The sequence below is a fragment of the Caenorhabditis remanei genome, chromosome X, assembly GCF_010183535.1.
Source record: "Caenorhabditis remanei strain PX506 chromosome X, whole genome shotgun sequence".
Classification (NCBI taxonomy): Eukaryota; Metazoa; Nematoda; class Chromadorea; order Rhabditida; family Rhabditidae; genus Caenorhabditis; species Caenorhabditis remanei.
In genome coordinates, this window is record NC_071333.1 from 6,506,117 (window position 1) to 6,531,407 (window position 25,291).

The 25,291-nt window shown below is 37.2% G+C and overlaps 8 protein-coding genes across 8 annotated transcripts; 3 read left to right on the forward strand and 5 right to left on the reverse strand.

Moving 5' to 3' along the window:
• Positions 1–427: 427 nt before the first annotated feature.
• On the forward strand, positions 428–3,256 carry GCK72_023238 (uncharacterized protein; the record flags this gene model as incomplete). The annotated part of the gene is made up of 6 exons (XM_053735301.1): positions 428–470; positions 837–1,273; positions 1,322–1,394; positions 1,459–1,614; positions 1,709–3,202; positions 3,249–3,256. The coding sequence occupies 6 exons, from the start codon at positions 428–430 to the stop codon at positions 3,254–3,256; spliced, it is 2,211 nt and encodes a 736-aa protein (XP_053578867.1).
• A 1,005-nt stretch (positions 3,257–4,261) lies between these two features.
• GCK72_023239 (uncharacterized protein) lies at positions 4,262–8,643 on the reverse strand (the record flags this gene model as incomplete). Its single annotated transcript, XM_053735302.1, has 20 exons — positions 4,262–4,452; positions 4,500–4,754; positions 4,797–4,941; positions 4,988–5,167; positions 5,213–5,448; positions 5,497–5,698; positions 5,746–5,845; positions 5,947–5,984; positions 6,030–6,114; positions 6,359–6,645; positions 6,691–6,848; positions 6,897–7,151; positions 7,198–7,339; positions 7,389–7,592; positions 7,636–7,753; positions 7,799–7,922; positions 7,970–8,171; positions 8,220–8,319; positions 8,366–8,463; positions 8,512–8,643. 20 exons carry the CDS (start codon positions 8,641–8,643, stop codon positions 4,262–4,264), a joined length of 3,252 nt encoding a protein of 1,083 aa, XP_053578868.1.
• Positions 8,644–9,186: 543 nt separating this feature from the next.
• On the reverse strand, positions 9,187–10,016 carry GCK72_023240 (uncharacterized protein; the record flags this gene model as incomplete). Its single annotated transcript, XM_003106771.2, has 4 exons — positions 9,187–9,270; positions 9,318–9,576; positions 9,663–9,776; positions 9,826–10,016. The coding sequence occupies 4 exons, from the start codon at positions 10,014–10,016 to the stop codon at positions 9,187–9,189; spliced, it is 648 nt and encodes a 215-aa protein (XP_003106819.1).
• Positions 10,017–12,165: 2,149 nt separating this feature from the next.
• On the reverse strand, positions 12,166–13,053 carry GCK72_023241 (uncharacterized protein; the record flags this gene model as incomplete). The annotated part of the gene is made up of 3 exons (XM_003106588.2): positions 12,166–12,340; positions 12,446–12,769; positions 12,887–13,053. The coding sequence occupies 3 exons, from the start codon at positions 13,051–13,053 to the stop codon at positions 12,166–12,168; spliced, it is 666 nt and encodes a 221-aa protein (XP_003106636.2).
• A 1,509-nt stretch (positions 13,054–14,562) lies between these two features.
• Positions 14,563–16,086, reverse strand: GCK72_023242 (uncharacterized protein; the record flags this gene model as incomplete). The annotated part of the gene is made up of 7 exons (XM_053735303.1): positions 14,563–14,680; positions 14,885–14,937; positions 14,988–15,441; positions 15,494–15,603; positions 15,716–15,852; positions 15,901–15,996; positions 16,041–16,086. The coding sequence occupies 7 exons, from the start codon at positions 16,084–16,086 to the stop codon at positions 14,563–14,565; spliced, it is 1,014 nt and encodes a 337-aa protein (XP_053578869.1).
• A 1,038-nt stretch (positions 16,087–17,124) lies between these two features.
• GCK72_023243 (uncharacterized protein) lies at positions 17,125–18,009 on the forward strand (the record flags this gene model as incomplete). The annotated part of the gene is made up of 4 exons (XM_053735304.1): positions 17,125–17,329; positions 17,375–17,496; positions 17,555–17,747; positions 17,798–18,009. The coding sequence occupies 4 exons, from the start codon at positions 17,125–17,127 to the stop codon at positions 18,007–18,009; spliced, it is 732 nt and encodes a 243-aa protein (XP_053578870.1).
• Positions 18,010–18,474: 465 nt separating this feature from the next.
• Positions 18,475–20,084, reverse strand: GCK72_023244 (uncharacterized protein; the record flags this gene model as incomplete). The annotated part of the gene is made up of 3 exons (XM_003106707.2): positions 18,475–19,320; positions 19,373–19,444; positions 19,962–20,084. The coding sequence occupies 3 exons, from the start codon at positions 20,082–20,084 to the stop codon at positions 18,475–18,477; spliced, it is 1,041 nt and encodes a 346-aa protein (XP_003106755.2).
• Positions 20,085–20,224: 140 nt separating this feature from the next.
• GCK72_023245 (uncharacterized protein) lies at positions 20,225–22,822 on the forward strand (the record flags this gene model as incomplete). The annotated part of the gene is made up of 10 exons (XM_053735305.1): positions 20,225–20,281; positions 20,326–20,429; positions 20,724–20,835; positions 20,885–20,946; positions 20,991–21,219; positions 21,268–21,401; positions 21,620–21,940; positions 21,990–22,061; positions 22,110–22,278; positions 22,739–22,822. The coding sequence occupies 10 exons, from the start codon at positions 20,225–20,227 to the stop codon at positions 22,820–22,822; spliced, it is 1,344 nt and encodes a 447-aa protein (XP_053578871.1).
• Positions 22,823–25,291: the final 2,469 nt, after the last annotated feature.

Consider the following 25,291-nt stretch of genomic DNA (forward strand, 5'->3'; position numbering starts at 1 on the left):
CAAACAGTTGATCCTTCCAATGTGCCATAACTTGTTTTCACCAGTTTCGAATCAGAAAGTTCTATCAATGACAATAGTAAACACACGAACTGTGTTCTTGGTATCATTTTGTGAAGTGATTAAATGGCTCAACCAAAATAATGTGTCTCTGAACTGTTACAGAAACCTGGCAACATTTAATTTTCAATTATTGATTGATAAATGTGCAACGTTGTTGTTATAACTCTTATCAGTGCAATATTGCATGTTTGGCATTTTCATTCGGTTTGGGTCGTGGAAAATTGAGAGAATATTACATATTTTCGAGGTTACTTTTTTACCATAGAATTGAATATTACAAACGTTTTTTTTTGTATTTTCATGTTTTAAGTTTTTGAAATTGTGACAAAATTTTTAGACCAAATTCAATTTCCTTGGCTTTCGAAAGATGAAAGAGGAGTTTGGATCATTTGCAACAGGAATTCCGCCAGGTAACTATTTTCGTTTTATGTGAACGTTTTATGTGAAAAATTCAAGGTTGTCTTTGTTCATTGTAGTTAACACAGCTAACGCAAACTATACAATAGTTTTCCGAGCAGGAAATTGCGCCCCTATTGTCATTGACTAAAGTTGAATTTCTTTTGAATCATGTGATGTCATTAGGCAAACTTTATATTATCACTGCAACAAAAAGTTGATCACTACGACTATAGAAATTCAGTCCAGGACTGACTGATTTTGAGACTTTATTTTTCATTTCTTCACTTTTCAACTCGTTTTCAAAATTTATTTAATTTTCTTTGCTCGGTAAGTAATTATAAATCTGAAAAGTTCAATGATACCGTATATTTTTCCAGACATCGATGGACTGCAACATATTGAAGGAGAGCATAAAAAATTCGAAGAATACTCAGAATCCGTGGAAATAATAAATCAGATGGCAGAAAAAATAGAGACACTAAAAGACAGATGTAGGAAACTACATGAACAGTCAAGAGAACTGTCAGACAAAATCACAAAGAAGAGAGCGGAGTACAAAGAAGAGTATGGCATTCTAAAAACTTTGAAAAATAACTTTTCGGATTCATTACTGGCTGGAGTGGAAACTTTCCAACGGATTTCTTCGTGTAAAGCAAAGATTAGTGTTATTAAGACCGAGTTTAAAGAATTGACAGACAAGAAGAAAACTGTTGGAGTAGAATTAAATACAGCCGAACGTGAACTTGCCATCATGGAAGGAAAGATCATCATGGATAGAAAAGTGATGCTAGCAATGAATGCGGTGTTTTGGAAGGTAGACATCCTGTACTTGTTCCAGAATTTCATATGTATCAATTTTCAGTATGGAAGTCCTATAAGTGTCAATATGCTAAAACAAAACCCTGCATTCGGTGACATTTTCAGTCTTCAGAAAGGTTTTTTCATAAAACACGTGTTTTGAACTACCAAACTAGACTGTTTGTACCAAATAAATTTCAGAACAAACATCTATAACTGTAATTTCGAACAATATACTTTCTGCCATCGAATTGTCAGATTCCGATGAAATGAACGTCAATGAAGAGGGAAGCACTGCCGTCAAAGCTATAATTGAAATGCCGGATATACTTGACAACATCTTTCTTGTTGAAAAAAGTGAGAATTTTAGCGTACCTTTTCTTTACCCTAGATCTGCCTCTTTCACCATCTTCTGTTAACTTCTCAAATGAAGATAGAAACTATTTGTCAGGCCCAACAAATCCCGTGATATTGTCGTCAGCACCAATCCAAATGAAGAAAAATTGTGAAAGTGACCAATCAAGAGATATTCAACTTCAGGCGGCTGATCAACAGAAATGTTCCGAAAATTTGTCTAGAGATGATGTTGTGGACAACATAGCTTCCCTTCCAAGCCAAACATTTGCAGAGGAAACTAACGAGGATCATGAAGCCGTGCAAACCAAACAAAACAAATCAACTAATATTACAACAGATGATCCAAAAGATTTCAACCAGCACGTGATTTCACCAGAGGAAGAAAGCAGATCACTAATTGCACCAACAACGCCAAAATCCATCGACAGTCAGTCATCAATTCCGTTAATTTTAACCACAGTTATCGTTGAAAACCCATCGTACTCTAATCCAGGGACATCACCGAGGAAACAATCTGACAATTCTTTTGTTTTCTCACTTGCTGAGATTGCACAAGTGGCTCTCACTGAACAAAAGAATGATGAAGAAGTTCTCAAGCTTTCAAAAAAATCAGATCCAGCCAAAATCATAACAACATTGCCAGCAACAAAAGAATCTTGTATTACAAAAACAACCAACCCAATTGAGAACACGACGAAAAAAATAATAAATCCATTGGTCAAACCGTATACAGGAATATGGCCGAACAAAAAACCCCCTCTTCCTTTATTCATAAACTTTCTCTCGAGCTATGACCAGTTTTCAATTTGGTCTCGTTTGACGTCAGTAACAGTTCAAGAAACAACTGCCAAAGAAGGAATTGAGGTTATAGAGCCTTCAGTGTCAATTGTGTCAGTGCCGTCTGCGGTATTGCCATCAGCAGTGAAAAGCTTTGTCCCTATCGAGAACACCATGAAATGTGGAAGAGGGCGGCCAAGGAAAAATTCTGTTGTTCATGCTACTACAGTAAAGCGTCGTTCTAAAAATAATTCACTCCCAACATACTTCGAAAATGGTGTTGACATAAATGAGATCCAATTGGAAGATATGGAAACTGTCACCTCGGCTAAAGTTACGAATGAAGACAATGCGGAGTTGCCAACGAACAACAGGAGAGAATCTCTTTCGAGAAAAGCAAAAACGTTGCCGAAAAGCTACGTTGATCTTGCTGAAATTTACGATGACGATTTTCAATTGTCACCGACTTCCTCTGAAACCGAAATCTTGGAATTGTTTTGTTGCGAAAAGTCAGTCAGCACTATTATCAAAAACGAAACACCGAGAAAAAGAGGAAGACCAAGAAAGATGTCAATTGTTACACCCATCACAGAAAAACTTCCGGAGTTTGTTATCTCCACAAATCAAGATCATCATGCGTCAATTGAACCTCCAACAAGCAAACGTTCAAGAAACGATTCACATGTCCTCTCGAATTCTACAAAAGAAATAGTGGTCGTTCTTCAACAGGGACTGTATGCATTTGACCATGATTCAACACAACCTGTGGAACCCTCAGAATGCACAATGACACAAGTAGATGAAAAACGTGGTGAGATAGTCCTAGAAAATAATATAACAAAAGTTTGATGTTTCAGATTGCTAATCAAGCTTCAATAGAAATAAAAATAGATGTTGGAAAAATCCCAGCGAAATTTACTTATAAAAATATCAAGTATGCTTTTTATCATTTTCATTATTATTTTTCATATTCAGTATTAGCAGTCCTTGCTTGCTTTTTTAATGAATTGGTTGTTCACGACTTTTAATATAAAAAAAAGCTCAAATCACATTTTTGACACTCGAGACTAAACGAGAACGAGTTAAACTGCAAGTTTTCTACTGGTGGTTCAGAAAATATATGTCCTGAAATTGTACTTCTTTTACATGTACTGGTTCAAACTTTGAACGTATCGAGTTGATTTCTGTGGTCGGACCATTCTACGATGCTTTACCTAGTTTTTACTACTTTCAGATTTTGAATATGTAACGAATTTAACAAACCAGAGGCTGCCACACCTATAGACAAGTCAAATCTCTGTCCATGAGTTATTATTCCTGGTTATCAGCAAAAATTTTTTGATCAACCTGTCAATCGATAGTGCTCTTGCAAACAATATACATACATATGTATGTGCGTTTTATCACGTTCAGTCGCAGCTGCTGTCCATTTTATTAATAGGCAAAAACAGAATTCAGTTTAGTTAATAACGTTTATCGAATACTCAAAATGAATGAATTGTTAAAATCAAGCTAGAAGTGGCCGACTTTCTTCACTTCTTGACTTATTTAAAATCATCAAAATTACAATAGAAACAATTATAACAATGAAAACAAGAATCCCATAAAACCACCACTGATTGTAGATAGGAAAACTTTCTGGAGTGAAAGGTTCAAAAGAGGAATGCGTTGTAGTAGAAGTAGATTCATTACTGGTAGTGCTTGAGTGAAATTGAGTACTCAAATTTTCTGGAAGAGGAGTGTTGATATTATTGAGATTAGGAAAAGTAATTATATTCCAATTCTGAGTAGTCCAATTAATTGGATTCTGAGTAGTGAAATTTGATATAGTAACATTAACCAATTTTCCATTTTCTCGCTTCTGTAAATATTATTTATTCGAAAGAATAAAATCTCCTATTACCTGTTGTGTTATATTACTGTCTAACTCCATCATATCTGTTAGCCAGAAATTTATCAACTCCTCGTGGAATCCGTCCTCCATTTTGGGCCAAATTCCGTGCTCTTCATCTACTTCTAGTGCAAGAAAATTCATTCTACCGGGATCCAGTTTTTCCCATACTAGAAACAAAAAAAGATTAGTTAGTTACTTTTCAATTGGAACAAACTTGGCAACGGTTCTCCGTATTTTGTAAAGTTCACAAGCATTTTTGAATAGAATGAATCCAAAATATCCATATCCTCTGTATGCGTTTTTTCTCGATGGATTCCGATAATGAACTGCATATCAGATACATGCATACTGTATGGCTTTTGTCTTGTTTCGAAAAGATATACTTCTCCACCAGCATTGATAAGCGCTTTGGAATAGGTTGCAGCAGATACAATAACTGATGATGAATCACTGTTCAACAAGTTTTCAGCTGCAAATAAAACACAAGGTGAAATAAAATGCAAAAGCATACTTCGATTAGCAAAATTGTCGTGATAAGTCATAATAACTTCTACTGGATTCTCAAAATCTAGGAATCTCCCTTGTATTCGGAAATATGTATATCGAAACTTTTCAAACTCGTGTTCAGTTACTCCACATAGCATCTTTCTTCCTTTCTGTAAGAAGTTACTTTGTTATTTTTGCTATTTCTTCATGACGTACTGGAGCATTTTTCTTAACCTCCGCCAGTTTTTCTCCAAAATCCATCAGTGGTGGCGCTTGAATAAGGCTTCGAAACAAATGGTGTTCCTGTTCCTCCATTGATTTTTGAGCTTGTAATATATCAAGAGCATTCTTTCCCCTCAAACAGTTTACTACCTCTTTTTCGTTTTCTGAAAAACACTAAAAACAAACAACTTCATGAACAAAAGGGAAATTTACGTTCACTAGCTTTGCAACTTCAAATGAGTTTGCTATTTTGAATTCTGGAAATCCGTATAACTCATGAGCGCTGAGCACAATAAACTTCTGAAACAGTTTCTGCTCAGGATCGACATAATGTGAGAATCCAAGTGCATTGACAAGCTGTGCTCCTGAAGAATGTCCCATGAGAGTTACATCATTTTGGTCTCCACCAAAGTTTGAGATTTCTTGATGAACATAATGCAATGCTTCAATAGCATCTGTAACTTCCGCCGTTTCATCTGTCAATCAAGTATTGAAACGATTACCATGCACTATCAAATTAGTTGGTACAATGTCTCCGTCTCCCAAGTAGAACTGGCCGAAAACTCCCAACCGATAAGCAGGTATCACAAAAACTATTCCGTTTTCCACGTATCGCTCAAAAATAAATCTGTCTGGAAACATTGTAGCCGAGTCCAAACTGAATGAGCCACCATGATAATAGACTATCACGGGACACTTGTTTATCTGAAGAAAAAGAATGAAACACCTGTCTCTCAAAGTATTTTTGTCACCAGGCAATTTTCGCTAGTGAAAATATTGATGTATAGACAATCTTCACTGATAAACTTTTGTGGCGTAGACGTTAACGACGAGTTACTCAAGCATGCGGCACTGTAAGGGGTTATTAAGAATGCATTTGATATGAATATCACCTATATTTTGAACCATCCAGTACTCCGTCCCATGAGTCCGGTTTCTGTGGAAGTGAAAACCTTAAATCACCCACTGGAGGTTTAGCAAACGGGACACTCTGTAATCAAATTTGAGATATTGTTTGTTTTAGAACTTTAAATACCTTAAAACTGTACTTGTGGTTGCTTCCTCCCGTATAGTCTGTAATACCTCGAACCTTTCCATAACTTGTGGTCACAGTTTTCAAACTGTACGAATCTGTGAATAGTAATGAAAGCAGAAATAGGAGCATTAGAAAAATGTGCTCGACTCAATAAAAAACTGATAAACTTATTCTACTCTGTTCTCCTGGCTATCTCTGTTTACATTATAACAATGTTTTCGTACAAATATTTTTCATGATCAACTGACACAATCAAATGGTTTTGGACGAAATTATTGTGCACAAGTTTATTGACTAGCGTGATAGACAGCAGACATCAATCGGTCTACCTAAGCAAAGGAGTTTCCTCTTCTCGTTTTGATCTAACTAAAGAAATTATTACTAGAACAATAATCATTACAACGAGAGCGACAACCAGATAGAACCACCATTGACTCAAAATTGATCCACCGGTTTTTTTGTATTCCTTTTCAGTTTGTACAGTCGTGATTTTCGGAGGAAGTGTATTCTCTCCAAACGCACTAGTGACCGGCAGAATTGGTGATTGTGGCGTTCCTTCCGTTTGAAGTTGAGAACTGACTTCATGACTCTCTGGTTGCAAACCTTGTGCCTTTCTCTGAAAACTCTTACGTGTTAGACCTATACACACATTGATAAGTACTATTTTTGTGACGTTCTTATCAAACTCTGTCATTTCACCGAACCAGAATTCCATTTCTTGGTCATGAAAACCGTCAAGCATTACGGGACCAGACTTATTCTTTGTGTCCACTTTGAGTTCCAAATAGTTCATTTTCGTTGGGTCAAGAACTGGCCATTCTGAATTAGAAACTTATTTTTAAAAAAGAAGCGCATCTCAATTCTCACTCGGTGATGGCACTCCAGTTTTAGTAAAGTTCACCAGCATTTTTGAGTAAAAAGTGTCCAAGATATCCATATCTTTAAAATGCCAAACTTCTCTATGAATTCCAATAAAGTATTGCATATCAGAAACATGGAAACTGTATGGTTTCTGCCTTGTTTCAAACAAGTAAACGTTCGCTCCTGCATTTGACATTGCTGCCGCATAGGTAGCAGCAGACACAAAAATTCCAGCAGTGTCTCCGTTTATCCAGTCGTCTACTGTAATTTGTCAGCATTCTAAAGTTTTAAAACTATGATAACATACTATGATCCATCAGCATGTCGTCAAAATGACGCGAAACGGCCACTGGATTCTCAAAATCTAGGAAGCAACCAGAAATGTACGGATTTCTATACTTAATTGTGCGGAACTCATGTTCCGTCGTTCCATAGACGAGGTTTCTTGGCTGTAAATTATTTTTAAGTGAGATTTAGGTCTGCTGGTGCCAGTCTCACAGAAGTTTCTCTTTTCAAATCAGCCAACTTTCCATTTAATTCTAAAAACGGTGCTCCTCTAATTATGCTCCTGAAGTTCAATCCATCCACTTCTTCCATTTGTCTTTGCATTCTCAGAATCTCGTGACCATCAATTTTCCTTAGGCAGTTTACTATTTCAGCAATATTTGCGTTAGGTCGATCCACCTTCGCGCCAGTGTAGCACTGAAAACTCATCTTCCGGATTTTGTCAGAAATATCAAACTACCCCAAGTTTTTCTGCAAAGACAAACGAGTTCTCCACAACCAAATCATAGAATCCAAACATTCCAGGTGCACTTAGCACTATCATTTGCTGGAACATTTTTACTTCCGGATCGATTAACCTAAAGAGTCACATATGGTCATGTATAGAAAACAATAAGTTTTACTTCGAGAAACCCAATGCGTCCACCAACGTCCCACCAGACGAGTGCCCCATAACTGTGACTTGATTAACGTCTCCTCCAAAATTTGAAATTTCATTATGAACATAACTGATTGCTTGGACAGCATCTGAAACAAACCAATTTTCATCTGCCTAATCAACTGTAAAATCTCACCAAACATCAGCAAATTTTCCGTTAGAACGGCACTGGGGCCAAAGTACAGTTGTCCGAAAACTCCTAATCGGAATGCTGGAATGGCAAAGATCACATCTTCCGTTACGTATCTATCAAGAATGAATTTGTCGGGGAACATGGTTGCCGAATCCAAGTTAAACGCTCCTCCGTGGAAGTACACGATGACGGGACACTTGTTCTTCTGAATCAACAAAATCACAAAAGTTCAAGGACAACGTCATCACATTACCAAACACTTTTCACTGGTAAAAATGTTAATGTACAGACAGTCCTCGCTGATGTATGATTGTGGTGTGCTGGTTTGAGTGGAATTGCTCATACATGCTGCGCTAAACATGTAAAATTACAAGACTTTTTTCAGGTTTATAGTGGTACCTATATTTGGAAGCATCGAGAATTCCACTCCAAGATTTTGGATTCTGTGGAGGAGCGAACCTCAAATTGCCAAGAGGGGGCTTTGCAAATGGGACGCTCTACAACTTTCTAAATTAATTATTTTGAACAACAAACCACCGACTAACCTTGAAAATGTACTTATGGTTCTTGTCATCGGACCAATCCGTGATTCCTCGCACTCTACCATAACTGGTTTGCACTACTTTCAGACCCGGAACTTGTGGCAGTACACAGAAAACTAATAAGAGTACGAACATTGTCGCCGACAACTGAATCTACAAAAAATGGAATGATCGTTTCAATAGGTTTGAAATACTGATAGTGGCCCGTCGACTCCGATGGTTAAGGCACACTAGCAACTGATAATAGCAAAAGTCGGGAGAAAAAAAAACATGCGATTCGTTCTCGCTTTGTCACGTTTTGAATGTGACGACAAAACACAAAATATCGCATTTTTGTTTTGATAAGAGGGAAGAAGAGGAAATACAACTCTTTTATTGCTTTCTTGTTAGGTAACTGAAAAAAGGTCATGATAATTTGAAGTTGTCTGCATCGTACTTCTATAGTTCTGGGTTGAGACAACAAGCATTTTATTTATTAGTTGATTCATTTCAAAAAAAGGCACTAAAGAATCAGTGCAAATTAACAATACTTTTCTGACAATCGAAAAGTGGAATAGTGCAGATGTCATTTGAAAACGTCGTTGGTATCATAAAAATAACTAATAGTAAACAAAGAAGCTCGCAACAATGAGGATCTTGAAATGGTAGCCAGATTTGGGACCAAAACCCATGAAAGTATTACATATTATTTAAAAGTTTCTCCAACAGCCGATCTTGCACATTGATATTCTGCCCTTCCATCATCAGTCCAACTCTTTTTACCTGAAAATGATGCATGAAGTAAGCTTCATCATCAACTTGTACCTTACCTGTCGTTTCTTTGCGAAATACTCGCAAATCATGTACATTGCACACATAGGAATGAGTGAGATAGCACCAAGTGGTCCAAGAAGGAACACCTTCCGGTTGTAGTAACTATAAATTTTCTTAGTTTCCAATTCGTCGCAGTGTTTCCCAGAGTATGGATCATCACAATTGCATTCAGTGAGATGAGTATCAGGAGTTCCGTTGTAACAGATGATCTCTTCACAGAATTCTCCTTTGTAGCCTTTCAAGCATTCAGGGCATCTGAAATATCAGTTTCTTTATTTTCAAGAAAAATCTAGCAATGTCTGTTCTCGACATGTCTTGTGTATTTTTAAGTAACAACTTACGATCCATTCTTATACCGCCGGTAAGACTGACAGTTTTTCTTCTTCTCGCAATGTTTTCCAACAAAGTCCAGTTCACATTCGCAAACACCTTCCACTGGTTTTCCATTAACACACCTGCAATTTCTCACATAAATTCACCACTTCCTACATAAAACTTTCTCACACTGGTTGTCTTTTCCGATGAACTTTCCCATGCCGAATCCGATGGTGGTGATGATGATGTGATAGAGCCTTTGTTTCATCCGAAAGACTATTCTCGTCAGCTACTACTTGTTTCTCATCAATTTCAGAAGAGACTTGTTTCAGAAGACATATTGAACTTATGACTATCAGTGTTGTCGCCAGAGATCTCATGTTTTTTTAGAACTGAAATAAGTGATTGATCATAACAATAACAGACAAAGTGTGAAAAGTTTTGGAGTGAAAAATGGACAAGAGTGGGTGGAGCAGAGAAACAAAGAAAATTGACTGAAAGAGGGACAGTAGCAATTGAAAACTTCTGAAAGATCAACTTGTTAATTAACTACGTCAGAAGATGAAGTGGTGACAGACAAACAAGCAAGTGATCGGACACCGGGCTGAATAACAAAATGAGACGGTCGAGAACTGAAACAAGAGGTGGAGACTTGTATGATGGGCTACTTGATCTAGATGACTACGTTTCGGGTGGCCGAATGTAGTGTTTGATCTGAATCGATTATCGCATCAAGTCAGTTCGCCGAAATCATCCCCACTACTTCTACAATAAATCAATGGTTACAAATATAAAATTGACGTCAGAGAGTTGATCTTTAAAGGTTGCAGATGCCGTTATATTGAATGTGATACGGAAGATATGAGAAGGTGACCTGAATGAAAAAAGTCAAGACAAAAGACAAAACGTCATTTAATTTCTCCACCTCTATTTGAAAACGAAAAAGGGAAGAAGTTAGTTATTCTCAAACGACAGGTGTAATTGTAATCACTAATTGAATTTTTGATAGGATTCAGGGAGGGACATAAAAGAGGAATAGGACTTTGATTTCACCGGTGATTTTTGTTCTAATTTAACTACCGTATCAGAAACGAGAAGGTTACCGATTTCAAAAAGTCAGTCTCACTGATCAAAAAACCGTGATCAGGTGAATTCCGTATAGAATGATATATTTCATAAACATAAATTTCGGGCAGCGAAGACAGTGATGAAAAGTGCGAGAAACACGTTTCTTGACTGAATGCAAATTGCATCTCCCATTTGAAAAGACGGGTTAGAATAAAATAGGAAAGAAAATAGGTGACTGTGAAAACTACTAAAACTCAAACCAGACGTCGTTCAGATTCTGAAATTTGGAACATTTTTATAAATAACTACTTTTCCATTATTTGAAAAGTAGAGGGATGTTGAAAAAACGGCTCACAAACTGTAACTTCAAGTGCTTGGAGTAATCTTGTGTAAGAAGTCTGAAAAATCAGCCATTAACCCTTTGAAAATTATTGAAACTGAAACAGAAGCGAAAGTGAAGAGTAACAGAAACATTAATTTAAGACTTTGCGGGAGAAACGAAATCGCATCAAATTAGCCGTCGCACTTGAAAACTTTTTGATGTTTTCGCTTCGAAATTGAAGTGTTAATGTTTGAAAATAAAATTTGTTACTATCCTTCAAACTGTTAGACACTCTTTTATAAATGAGTTCAAAAAAAAGAAGTTTTTTGATCGCAACAAATTTCTCCCGTTTTTTACTTATCTGGGGCACTTGTCTGTTACTAGAAAAACGAAACTCACAACATACTGCTCTGTAACAAACCAAAATCTAATAATTTATAATTTTATTGTACATAGAACTATGCAAATCCTCTTTTATCCGAGTATTCACAGAATCAAAAATTCATTTTATTGCAAACTTACGGTCTACGGTTGAAATGAAGCACTAGATACGTTTTCAGTTATATCTCCAATGCAAGAATCTTGCAATCAAAATAATTGAATGTTTCTTACTGAGAAGTCATTTCGTTTCTAAGAAATGTTTTCTTGTAACTGGCTGAGTGCACTTGGAATAATTTTCTTATCCATAAAACTTGATTGTATGTATTAGATTTTTTTTCTAGAAGTTCAACTAGTCGGCTGTCTGAAACAAACCTGCATTTGCAAATGCCATCAGTCCAATTTGATGCTTGTGTTGAGTTTTGGAAAGTTGATTGGCAGAAACTTACAGAAGTTTTATAACTTTTATCCAAACAGTTGTTTACATATCAAGTGAAATAGTTACAGTACTTAACAAACGGATGAAAAAGTTAAACAAATCAGAAAGATTCAACATGAAAAATGAAATAAGAATTCTTACTTAAGAAGTGAAATGTAACAAAAATTAATGACGTATAAACAGGATAACCGCATATAAATTTGTTCCAAAAGAAAGGAAACATGAGAAGATAGAGAAAACCAGAGATTCAAAACGGAAAGAAAGGAAGAACCTGAAACCAGAAGAAAAAAAAAGACGGAACAAAGCAGTTACTTTCGGACCATTAGCTGCTGCCACTACTGACTTCGTCAACAATAATACAGTCATCATTATCATCAGTATCGTCGTCTTGAGCATTAAAATTTGAATCTTCGACTTCAAATTTAACTTTTTTAGCGTGGTTCGGATTGATGCAATGATTGTCTGACTGTTGAGCAAACTTCCGTTTATTGTTTGCCCTGAAATTGGTGTATGAGTTACATAATAACTTGGAATCTAAATTGTATGTACTGTGGAAGACGTCACAAACTAATTTGTTTGTGCAGAAGTAGATTAAAACTCACTTCCTACTGGCCTTCTTCATATCAGCTTCAATCTCAGCCATAATAGCTACACTCTCTTCTGTGTACTCTGCAATTTCTAGCAAAGTCTTCTCCCGCCACGGAACATTGACGTGCTCACCGGCCCAAGTGTACCATGGTAAGGAAGTTCCTCGCTTGTGAACTCTTAAAATTCTTCGTCTGTTGTCGAGTTTCAAGTCAGCTTCCAATCGGATCTTTTCTTCAAATTCCTTAGAGATGCTGACACTCATAACGAAAGCCATCTGGATTATTCGATGAAATTCGATACCCTCCAAGGTGTGGCCGTTGTTGAGTAATCCGTCGATTCTGTAAATTTTTTGAATTTTTTACACATTTCAAAAGAGAAACATGTAGTATCATTTATGGAGTAAAATGTGGACAACTTGATTTCAATTATTTTTTTTTATTTTCAAAATAACTCACCTTTTGCGCATAGCATGAGAGTTAGTCCCGACCCACGGCCATCTGTACATAAATTCTGCCATACAGAACGGCTGAACCTGTTTGTGCGACAGGTCAAAAATGAATTTGATAAGCACAAGATCATCTTGAGGCGAGAGGATGACATCTTGAGGAAGTGAATAGGACATTCTGAAATCCGATCATTAATGGAAAAAAGACTTGATGAGAGCGTTGGCAAGATGAAAAAAGGAAAAATGTTAGAAAATGGAGAACTATGTAGTGAGATATATGTAAGTAGTGAGATATATAAAAACATATCTATTCAGATGCTGCATATGGAATTAGTTTTTCTTTAGGAATCATCTTTTTTAAATTCAAAAAACTCCAATATGTTGATATTGAAGATACATTTTTTAGTCAGCAGAGCAAAAATAGTTTGGTTTTGAAATTTTAGAGCTAATTTCAGTGTTGTTGAGGAATAAGATAAGGGCCGTTGAATTGGATAACGTTGGATAAGTTGGACAAGTATGGATGAGAACGGAACGTAATGAAAGAAACCGAGGACTCGGCAGACTGACCACTGAAGTCGACACAGTAAATCGATCTGGGGTTTGCTCATCAGCGACCCCTCACCGCAATGCGACCGCGTTGCAAACGGTGAGCCTGCGCAAGGTACTGAAAGAATGTCGTATGATGAATAACTGTCAGTGAGAATAAGGAAAGGCCAGCTGGGACCACCTGGCGTTTGTATGCGCAAGAAGGACAATGAGAAGAAACGTGGGAAATCGATAGAAAACGTATGGCTACTAAAACTGACAAACCGAAGAAAAAATGTTGCTAGTGTTGATTATGTTTTTATGAACCGTTAAAAACACGGAGTGGGAAATTGAAAATATTTAAAATATTATAATTCTTACTTGCTGGACCTAAAAATCGGGAAATGTTTCATGTTGGTTTTGTATGAGCCTCGATGAGTCAGAAAAATGCCTTTGTAAAAACTTTTATTTCTACATTTTGATTTAATGGATTAGTTTTACGACAACTCTAAACATTTTCATCGTAATTTTAATTTTGATTTTGAATTTTTCTAAGTTTCTCTAAATGAAACAGTCATTATACGATAAAAAAAAGAAAAAATTAACAAATATACACCGAAAAAAGAGGTTTTATTCAAAATAAATTGTACACTGCGTCTCTTTTCCCTAATGCGTGTCCGCGGAGCGCGTTTGCATCATGTTTTGGTTATGAGCGAGTATAAAAATATACACATGTAATTTAGAATTGACAGATATTGGAAAAAATCATAAAAATAAAGCAAAGAATGTCAACCCTAAAATTTCCAATGAATTATTACTAAAAAATCATTGTGGCTGACTCAGAAAAAACACATAGCTCGTCAAAATTTTCTATAAAAAAGCACGATGTTTTATTAATCGGTTAAACAAGTTGGCACGCATCTACTAGAATTAAATCATTCTTTTACTCCCGATTATTTGAACGAAACTGAGATGCTGATGGTGTGTTGCATCTTATCATCTCTAGATCTATCAATTACCCTCGCCTCCCACTGAGATAACTATCTCTCACACTTTTTTTTCTAATTCTTCAACATTTTTCGGTTCTCCCACAACATGAAAAAAGAATGACAGCATATATTTCACGAACTTTATTGTTTACAGAAGCTAAAAATGATATTGTTAGGAATCGTCAATCCAAAATCCAATCATAATCAGAAAATTGGCACATGTCATCAGTTCTAAAGCCACAGCACATGTATATTCCAATGGAGTTCCAATGAAGGTTTCCAGCTTTGCACTGTAATCATTCAGTATGATTTTCAGAGAAATAATGAAAAATTACCTGAATAAACTTTTCCTTTTTCTCAACCGTGGAGTTGCCCACCTTCGCAGTTTATTAACAAGCATTTCTACGCAAATTGCAAACAGCATAATCAAAAGGTTTATGATTATGTATATACCAAGTAAAGGGATACTCCCTGTCCTCGGGATTTTATCTGACATTACTCCAAGAATAAATGTCATTGTCATAATATTTGTGAGGCCAACGTTTAACTGAAGTGAAACATATTAATATATATATATAATGCTTCTAAACTACCAACCTTTGACATTTTATCGGCTCCTTTCAGGAAGACACCAACAATCGACACCGAATTGATCACAAACGATGGGAATACTATCATATAAAAGTAATAGAGCGGATTTCTTGCAATTTTAATTTCAAAAACTGACAACTCCACATCAAACCGATCATTGAATGACAAGAAATCCACCCGATTAGTAAGATTTATTAGTTCCCATTCCGAGTTTCCCATTCTTTCAAAAGACGACACATTTTGAATTCCCTGGTAGACTTCGTTGAATATCTGCACTTCGAGATAACTAAATATTGGAAGTGAGAATCTTATTTGACAGGTTTGTGTGTCAAAGGGGAAGTTGGCAACGTTCATCCGGCAGTTAGCAGATACACGGACTGATAAGTAGTCGTAGATCTGTCCCAAGTTATCTATACATACTAGACGGAAGTCCTGATCACGGAAATCAATCAACTCATTTCTGAAACATTATTAATGATTGGAATGAGTTAACAATCAAAAAAAGTACTGACGCTCCAAATGGAGTAAGTGTCGGACTCCAAACTTTCTCTTGTCTTGTGAAGATTGCTGTTACATTTTTGTAGTCTGATGCATTCCATGATAGCCGAGGGTCGTACCAATACTGAAATACATATAAACTTTTTCCAAAATCTAAACGTGCTACTAGGAAACGCTGTTTCCATCTTTTTAATTCTTTTACATCAAAACACAAATATTCGAAATTCAATACTCACCTCCATAAGCTCTAAAACCACTGAAACCTGCTCTTCTGGCTCGTTGACCTCAACCAATTTTAGACTATACAAAAACAGAGTGTAATTCCATCGTTTCGGTGCATCTGAATCATAACCCAACGGCTTCGTAGTGTCAACTGAAGTTGAGTTTTGACTTTTGGATCGCTTTTGTTACAATTACTTACACCAAGTATAAACAGGGGAGACGTCTTTTTCATAGGTTTTGAATAAATCTCTAGTTAAATTCCCTTGTGCTTCTAAGTAATCACGATATTTTGGGACTGAAACATTCAAAAATCAGAAAAAAATGCTCCAATATTCTTACCGTATAACTGTGGGTCATAGTAAAACAAGTGAGATTCTCCAATCATAAAAAATAGAAGATATAAACAATAACACATACTTACAGAGGCCAGTCAGTAACAAATTGAAACAAAATCGAATAAGCAATACACATAGGTTGATCTTATGTCCCATGACCAGAAAGTCAGAATGTCATGAATGAAATTTGAGACTCAAATACTAAAAATACGTTGGCGTGAATTGGTGGTCCTTAATACTCCAAAAAACCAGGTTCACATCTGAGTACATTTTTGAAAAACCAGAAAACTAAAACATAAAGTATAAAAAGAAACAATTGTTGTGAAAAATGAATCACGGCATAAGGCAGAGAAAAGAAAGCTGAAAGAAATGTATAGTGTGAAGAGTTTTTTTTTTGATGTATTGTATACTTTGCAATACTTTTTCTTTCTTATTGTAAAGGAAAATGGGAGTCACTTTTCATGAAAGTGTTAGATTTAATGGTGATGACATGGCTTCAAACTGTGGGACATGGCAAAATTTTGGTGAGTTCATAATACTTTTATGGCTGTTTGATTGTAAACCTTTTCAGTAACAAACCTGAAACAACAACGTCTGAAAGGGCAGATTCCAGTAGTAACTCGACGTTATGCAGTTTCTATCACTATATTTTTTGCATTATTGTTTCTTGGTATTTCTCAACTGATTGCTGCAGCAAATAATCAAGGTGAGCATGCCATTCTCATATAATTAGTACAAATGGTACAGGATCTTAGTTCATTTATTGAAAAATCAACTAGCCTGTGCTGTGACAATAAGAACACATATGAACAGGCTAACATGATAACTTTGTTCTTGACGAACACATAAAGACAGCCATTAAAACTTTTCAAAAACTCTAATTGAAGTGCAGAAACTTACATAATTCAAGTGTTTCAAAATTTTAGTTATTCGCATTCGAGTAAAATATGACGAAGAGTTCTCTGGATTTATCGACGTTAACGTAACAGGGTTCATACCGGTAGGTGTCAGATATTGTCGAAATTCAAATTGATTTATTTTACTAGGCACCAGTCTATTTTTACTATGAACTTCAAAACACATTTCGAATGCATCGTTCCTTATCTCAAGCGTATTGTACGGAGCAATTGTTAGTTGGTAACAACGCAGCATGCGATAAGTTTAAAAACAGAAGATACTCTTGCGAAAACCCAAAACAAGACAGTTCTGGCATTCCTTTATTACCCCTGTTCTGTACTGAAAAACAGAAGTACTATGCACCAGTTGGAGCTGCTGCATCGATTATGTTCACTGGTGAATCATAAACATGTTTTCTGTTTCCCCAACATTTCTTTTTAGATTACTTTAGTTTAACACTGAACAACACACCAATTGCCTGGACAGAAGACGGAGTGATCGATGACAAACTTCGAGAGGCATATTTTCAACCAAGAGAGAAGAACTTGTGTGATGCAGTCGAAGTATGTTCAGAAACCATTTCTTATCACTAATATCTTTTTTCTTTTTGAAAATTTGCAGTTTCGAAATACAGTGAAACCAATTGGATGGAAACATCATGTTTGTGAGATGGGCGGGTACCGTAATATCTCTCTGATAAAGTGGCTTGAGTCAACGACTAACAAGAACTTCAAAAAGTTATATAGGATTTTAGACACGAAGAAGCACAATGGTCTAAAACAAGGAGTATACAGGTTGCAAGTGGATAACGTTTGTCAGTGCTCGACTCATGGTAGTTCAAGGCGAATAATTGATTATTTTCAGATAACCCTAGTGTAATTAACTGCACCAAACACAAAATGACGAAATACTTTTGGATTTTACACCCATCTTGGTTGGGAACCGAACAGACGTTCTTGGAAAAGACGTATCTGCTTGTTGGATTAGGCTTGTTAGCACTCTCATGTTGTCTCGTTGGATTTCAAATCTTCCTAATGGATCGAAGAATAACTTTCGATAGTGATGACATGTTCTGATAGTGAGAATGAGCCCGAAGTATTTTTGTATCTCTAAGTTTTGTGTTCTGAAAACAAGGATGAAACAGCGCTTTGAATGTTACACAACACACAACGCGCCGAGAAATATTTTGGGGAACAGAGAGGGAAAAGAAAAGTTCACATGTACACTCTCACAAATACACGCAACATTTTTCCCCTTCTCTTTTTACTTTCTCTTCTCACGTCTCTCCGTTTTCAACACGTGAACTTCACACTATTTATTCAGCATGCACCCCTCATACTATCGCCGCCCGGTTAGCTCAGTCGGTAGAGCACCAGACTCTTAATCTGGTTGTCGCGGGTTCGAGCCCCGCATTGGGCTTACGTTTTTGATTTTTTTAGTATGATAAGAACATTATGATGTGGCAGTTCATTTCGTTTTGATGAAACACATTGAGTGAAAAAAGACATATAAAATGACTATATAAATGTCTAACGTTTGGTTTAATATCCTGGAGCGGTTCTTGGTGGTGGGCAGTGGTCGCATCCTCCGCGGGATCCTTCCTTTCCTGGGGCTCCTGGTTGTCCATCGGATCCTGGCTTTCCTGGGGCACCATCTGGTCCGTTTCCTCCTTGCTCTCCTGGAGCTCCTGGTTGTCCATCACGTCCTGGGCGTCCGGCGGCTCCTGGTGGTCCTTGTGGTCCTGGAGCTCCTGGGGATCCTGGCTCTCCAGCTGGAGATGGAACAACATTAGATCCTCCTTGTGGTCCGATTGGTCCAGCTGGTCCGTCAGATCCTGGGTTTCCGGCTGGTCCACGTGATCCTGGTCCACCGCGGGCTCCTGGGCGTCCAGCAAGTCCGTCACGTCCTGGTTCTCCAGCGTTTCCATTCTCTCCGTCTGGCCCTGGACGTCCTGGTGGTCCCGCTGGAGCCTCTGGGCAATCAAAGCAGAATTGGCTGGCATCTGGTTTGTAGTCATCACCATCAGCATCCTCTCCTGGGTTTCCTGGACGTCCGTTAGATCCATCCTTTCCAGCGGATCCGTCCAATCCTGGTGGTCCTGGTGGTCCAGCTTGTCCAACTCCGCAAGAACAGCAAGTTCCCTCGGCGGCACGAGCCTTTCTTGGTGCACGAATTGTGCTGAGCTTAGCAAGCTCTCCTTCAAGAGATGTGGCACGGACACGGCAGAAATTGACCTCATCTTGAAGAGATGAAGAAACTGATTGAAGGTACAAGCATAACATTGGAACGGCAACAATAGCGGTGAGAGTAGACACGGTGGAGACGGCGATTCCAAAGAAAGCAAATCTCTTCACTTTCTCGGTTTCGAATTTCTTATCCATCGTCATCTGAAAAGTAAAAGTATAGTTGAGAAGAAGAAGTGATTAGAAAGTGAATTACCTTTGAAATCACCAGAAAAGATGGAACTGATACATTGGATGAAACGACGCCTTCTTTTATACACAACCATTTCTGTGGGTAGCTGTTGATAGTTACCGAAACGTTACACAAAAAAGGTTTTGTGGATAGATGATCTGCGTCTCCACACAATCATCTCCTTTCGCCGCGCACTTTTTTCTTGGTTTGATACGTCCTGGCAACGTTATCACATGAGTTAGAGAAACAAAGAGCGGCTTGAAAAAGGTTCGAAAGAGAGTGAGAGATAGATAATGAGTGTGTGATACGCGGATGGCGCTGGGCGCCTGATTTGTGGCCGTTTCTGTTCTCTCTCTCTTGGCTTTTTTTGGTTGGCAAGGAACAAGGGCAATGATAGAGAGTGCAGAGTTAACAGTGAACTTCCTGAAACCGACGAATTTGGCAATAATTGTGTTTGTCAGTTTTACCATTTTGAGATAGACGCCGCCGCTATCAAAATGATTGTTTGAAGTTGATGAAAAGGGAGAAGGTGAAAGTGAATTAAAATTGTAATCTTCTACAAAATTTCAGATGATTGAAAAAACATATCCCTTTGATGATTGTAATATCATACCATTAAATTCAGCAGATTAGCACTAAAAACTTTCAAAGAACTGTCACTTTTTCGATTCGACATATCCATCACGTTCCCTTGGCTCGATCCAACATTCTTACACTTTCCGGATAAACGATGCATCTTCCAATGTTTATACCCGCTAGGTTGATACCAGAAAAACATTAAGTCTCGTGCCATTACAACTGAGCAACTGCTTTGCGACCCCACCTCGTTCTACCAGGAGTTCATTTCTTCAGTTGAATTATTTCAGCTCAATCAAGATGATGTTCTTTATTGTACTGCTGATCTTTCTGCCACTGTCCAATGCGGACTATACTGTAAGTGTAATTGGTGACTAATACGATCAATAATTTTTTTTTAGCCCGATTGGGATTCCCTCGACAAAAGGGCTCTTCCTCGATGGTATGATGCATCAAAGTTTGGAATTTTTATGCATTGGGGTGCTTACTCAGTGCCGGCGTTGAAGTAAGTTTTTTTTTTCAATTTGACAAGTTCACGTTCGAAAGAGATGGAATGTTGTTGATTGATAAGAAAAAAAAGTACTGGTTTGCAAACAAGGAACTTTCTTTTCTTATCAAATGACAACCTGAACACTGTTTTCAATTTTCTATCACTTTCGATTCGAGATTTTTATTTCTGTCCTCGTACTCGAGAGATAATGACTCCTTCGAAAAGTGAAAACATTCTTCTTTATCTCTGGTTCTCTCAGTAGTTTTTTTGAGATGATAACGGATGACCAATCAAATTGAGATGATTCAGATCGGAATGGATGTGGTGGAAATGGAAAGGGACCAACCCTGATCCAGAAGTTGTTGAGTTCATGGAGAAAAACTATCAACCTGGATTCTCATATGCCGACTTCGCCACTCAAGTTAGTAAAACTATTGTATTCGAAATCACATAAAAATATGTTTTTACAGTTTAGGGCGGAATATTTCAACGCAAGTCGTTTTGCTGAAGTTGTCCAGAAAGCGGGAGCCAAGTAAGAAAAACTAATCTAGTTTTTGTGATGACTTCGAAATTCAGGTACTTCGTGTTCACTTCGAAACATCACGAAGGATACACCATGTATCCGTCCAAGTATTCTTGGAATTGGAATTCCGTTGACGTGGGACCAAAGAGAGATATTGTCGGAGAGCTGAAACAAGCTTTCAGTCAGACTGACATACATTTCGGTCTTTATTTCTCTCAGTTCGAGTTCTTCCATCCGATGTTTTTAGAGGATGAAAAAAAGAATACAACGACGTATCCAGAGGTTAGTTTTTTTTTCAAAAGAAAAGATTCGTGTTCAAACATTTTTCAGAACATCTCGTATCCCCAAATGATTGAAATTGTGGAAAAATACGAACCGGAAGTTATTTGGAGTGATGGAGACTGGGGAAAAACGGACATCTACTGGAAATCAAAGGATTTCTTGGCGTGGTTGTACAATTCCAGGTATGTTCACTTTAAAAATGTCTAATTGTATACTGGTAATCTCCACTTCTCTGTCCAAATCTTAGTCTTGATAAGATGTGCACAACAAACACTGTGATATAAAAATTGTAGACTTTGTTTGCGTCTAACACAAAATTCATCAAACTTACCATAAATAAAAACTATGAGTGGTTGTGAATCATTTCTTCAAAATCCTTTCTAAACTTTTGCCTTTCCAGTCCAGTCAAAGACAAGGTCGTCGTCAACGACAGATGGGGAGTCAATACATCTGGTCTTCACGGTGGATTCATGACTTATGCTGACAACTACGATCCAAAAGTTATCCTCGGAGTCAAATGGGAAAGTTGCGACATGATGGATACGCATTCTTGGGGACACCGAAGAAACATGCGTCCAGAAGAGATTCGTACTTCCTACGAAATAATTGAAAAACTCGCTCGCACCATTGCATGTAATGGAAACCTCCTGCTCAACATTGGACCTGACATGCATGGTCTCATTCCGCCAATTTTTGAAGAAAGATTAGCTGAAGTTGGAAAGTACGTCAAGGTCTCTTAGATTGTACAATTCTTGAATTTTAAATTTCAGATTCTTAGAATTGAACGGGAAAGCGGTTTATGGAACCATACCTTGGTTGTACCAAAACGACTCAAGTACATGGTAAATTATGAAACATTGAAAGCAATGGTTTGCAACGATACATTTTAGGTACACATCGTCTCATAAGTTCCAATACAAATCTGGACATCCGTCAAACATTGTCCATGAAAACACGGACTTCAATTCCCAGAAAAAAGATAAAACGGTTATATATGCTTTTGTCTTGGATACAAACAAAGATGTTTTCGAATTTCCATCCATCAAAACTACTAAAGAAGTGAGTTCTGCTTGTTTCTGAAAATATGATAGACATTAAAATTACTGCATGAATTGAAAATGATTGATTATAGCAATTGTTCAGAAAAGATATTATTCAAATTAAAAAAAAAATTAATTACTGTTGCGCGTCGCCTTCATCCAAATCAAATTTTAACCCATCTCAAGTTTCCCGAAGTAGTGTTGTTCGAACAGTTATTAGAATTTATTCAGTAGTATTTTTAAACTTTAAAAAACCAGTAATTCTCCACTAATTATTAAAAACGTCAGACAGTGGTCACCTTCCTCGAGTCGAATACGCAGTTGAAGAACTTCAAAGAAAATGAAGTGCTAAAATTCCCATATAATAGTGTTCCATGGAGGAAACTACACAGGCAGGACGTTTTTGTGATTCGTGTGGATTTTGCTGCTGATGACCCGGTAATACCTGCTGAATAACTTTAGAAAAAAAATCATTTCAGACCAACTTACGCAGGTACATAAGTCACATGAAAAAACTTCGCGAAAGGAAAATTGTCAAAGAAGTGAACCGCCGTGGATACTAAGTGACTCGAATAATATCCAATATATTCAGTATAATTTAGTGTGAATTAATCGATTTTTGTTAGAATACAGTTTCAATTTCTCTTTTTCATTTGTTTTCACTTTACGCGGTGCTTGTTAGTTTTGTGTCACTCACATTCAGACACTTGAATACATCAAAAACGTCATGATGTACTCATCACAACTTCAATTGTTTTCTTTTGGAAATCGTCCCCTCACTAATGTGAGACCACATTCACAATTCATTCCTTCAGTTTTCTGAGATGGTGACTGAACCGTGGCCCTTTTTTCTTCGTCCTCTTTTTGCATACCCATTAAAGGGCACGAGGTGGTAACTGAGACGATCTTGGAAATAGGCGAATGAGGACAGGCGCAACAGTAATTAAATATTTTGGATATCGAAACGACCTTTCGCGGTGAAGGAAAGATTGGATCCGCAGTTTGGATGGTTGAAAAGAGGATGAAAAAACAAGGATAATGATGGGACGAGCCAAATGAGGCGCGTGGAGGTTTACCTGCCACCTGCAGCATAAAAACACTAAAAGCGATAGGACCTTGAGAAGACCTTACTCCATTTGAAGAGCATATATTGGGCATTTTGACAAATTACTTTTTACGAAGAGATGAAATATGGATTTCGAAATTCTTGGTTTGTAGATTGTAATCGAAGAATGTGTTTGAGAAACGAGGTGAAAAGCTTTCGTAATCGAATTTCAAAATATGCGTTTTGAAATTAATTTGTATGAGAAAGCGTGGGTTACAGTATAAATGACTTACGAAATCGGATTGTGAAATAGATGGATTGTTTCGTTTGGTTGAAGAGGTGGAAATCAAAAATTGAAAACTTGGAACGACAAAGAGTACAACTATTTATCATGGAACATTCCCAACTAATATTCATAATACAACTATTTTATTTCAGGAAAAGCATTGAGAAACTATTCACGATTGTAGGAGAGACAAAATTACACATATTTCATATCATCCTGAGACATGAGGACCACATAAAACTTTTTCGAAATATTTTGATTTTGACATGTTGCTCTTCTTCTAATGTTTCTCTTGTCTAATATCCCTTTCTCTCATCTTCAATCTCCGTACCTCTCACCCACATTTTGTCCTCACCTCTAGAAATTTGACCACCTGAACTTCTTTATACCAACAACCCTTTCTGTGTTGTTATGTCGTAACTCTTAACAAGAGAATAGCCGCCAAAGAAAGGGCCCTTGTTGGATAACATGCACCCTTACCCATTTTTTTTGTTGCATACATCCTCTCATCCCCTTTTCTCTATTATCTTTGTTTCCACCGTGTTTGACCAGCCGACTTGGATAGACTCTTCACATATTTCTTCCGTTTTGAATGTAGTCATCTCACATCAGTGTGAAGTTTGTATTAATATTTTCAAATGCATTCTCACAATTTTTTGCAAGTTAGAATTGCAAACACTGAAAACAAAATGATTGTGTATGAATGGATTGGTCAGATAGCTAGAGCAGCATTTGATTTATTATTGTATCAAGGAGAGGAAATTGAATACTAATGAAATATCAGAGAGAGCAGGAAATTAAAAATTGGCATGGAACGAGGCTAGGAGCAATAACTATTTGTTGACTTTTTTGGCATGTTTGGCTCAACTCAGTTTTGGAACTTTCTTATAGAAAATATAAACTCAAATCCCTGAGAATTCGATAAAAACAAGAGACATTTTTAAAAACGTTCTTCCTGTTCCTCAATTCCACACAACACACTCCCAATAATTTATCGCTCAAGTTGACAATAAAATTGGTTTTTGTCGAATGTGAATCCATGGCCTCTGGCCGTCCGTCTGTCCACTGTCTCTAGTGTCCGTTCTGTAACCGCCAATTTAAAAAACCCTGGTTGGGAGATTGGCTTCTGGTTCTTCTTTTGTACGTACCGTTTTATCCAACAAACACTATTTTGTTTTAATTGTCCCTCTCTCATCTCTAGTCTAGCCTACGTGCTATGTTTCTGTTGACTTCCTACCCAAATCCAGAGAAATTCGCAAACCGTGAAATAATAATTATCGCCACCAACCAACCCGTTGGCTGCTGCTACTATTGCAGCGTAGCCTCAAAACACTTTCCTCTCATTCCTTTCATTCATATATAGGTGAGATGAGGTATACACTCTACTCCTGCACGCATAGTTAATTTCGGACCCATATAAAACTGGTTTCAAGTCGGAAAATAAAAAGAAGAAAAGACCAAAAGTATGACCAAGAAAGTGGATGACCGGTGCAGGTTGTCATGGTAAAAAGTCCATTAGCTAAATACCCGAATAATTTAAGACTATATAGAATTAGGTTTTCCCTTTGTCTATCCATTTCAATTCCATTTTCAACATGAAACGAATCCGAGGAAGAATGAAAAGAGAAATCCCTTTTACTAAGAGTGGGTTGTAAAAGTCAAAGCTGTCGTGGTTTGCCCATATCCTACAATCTCCTTCAG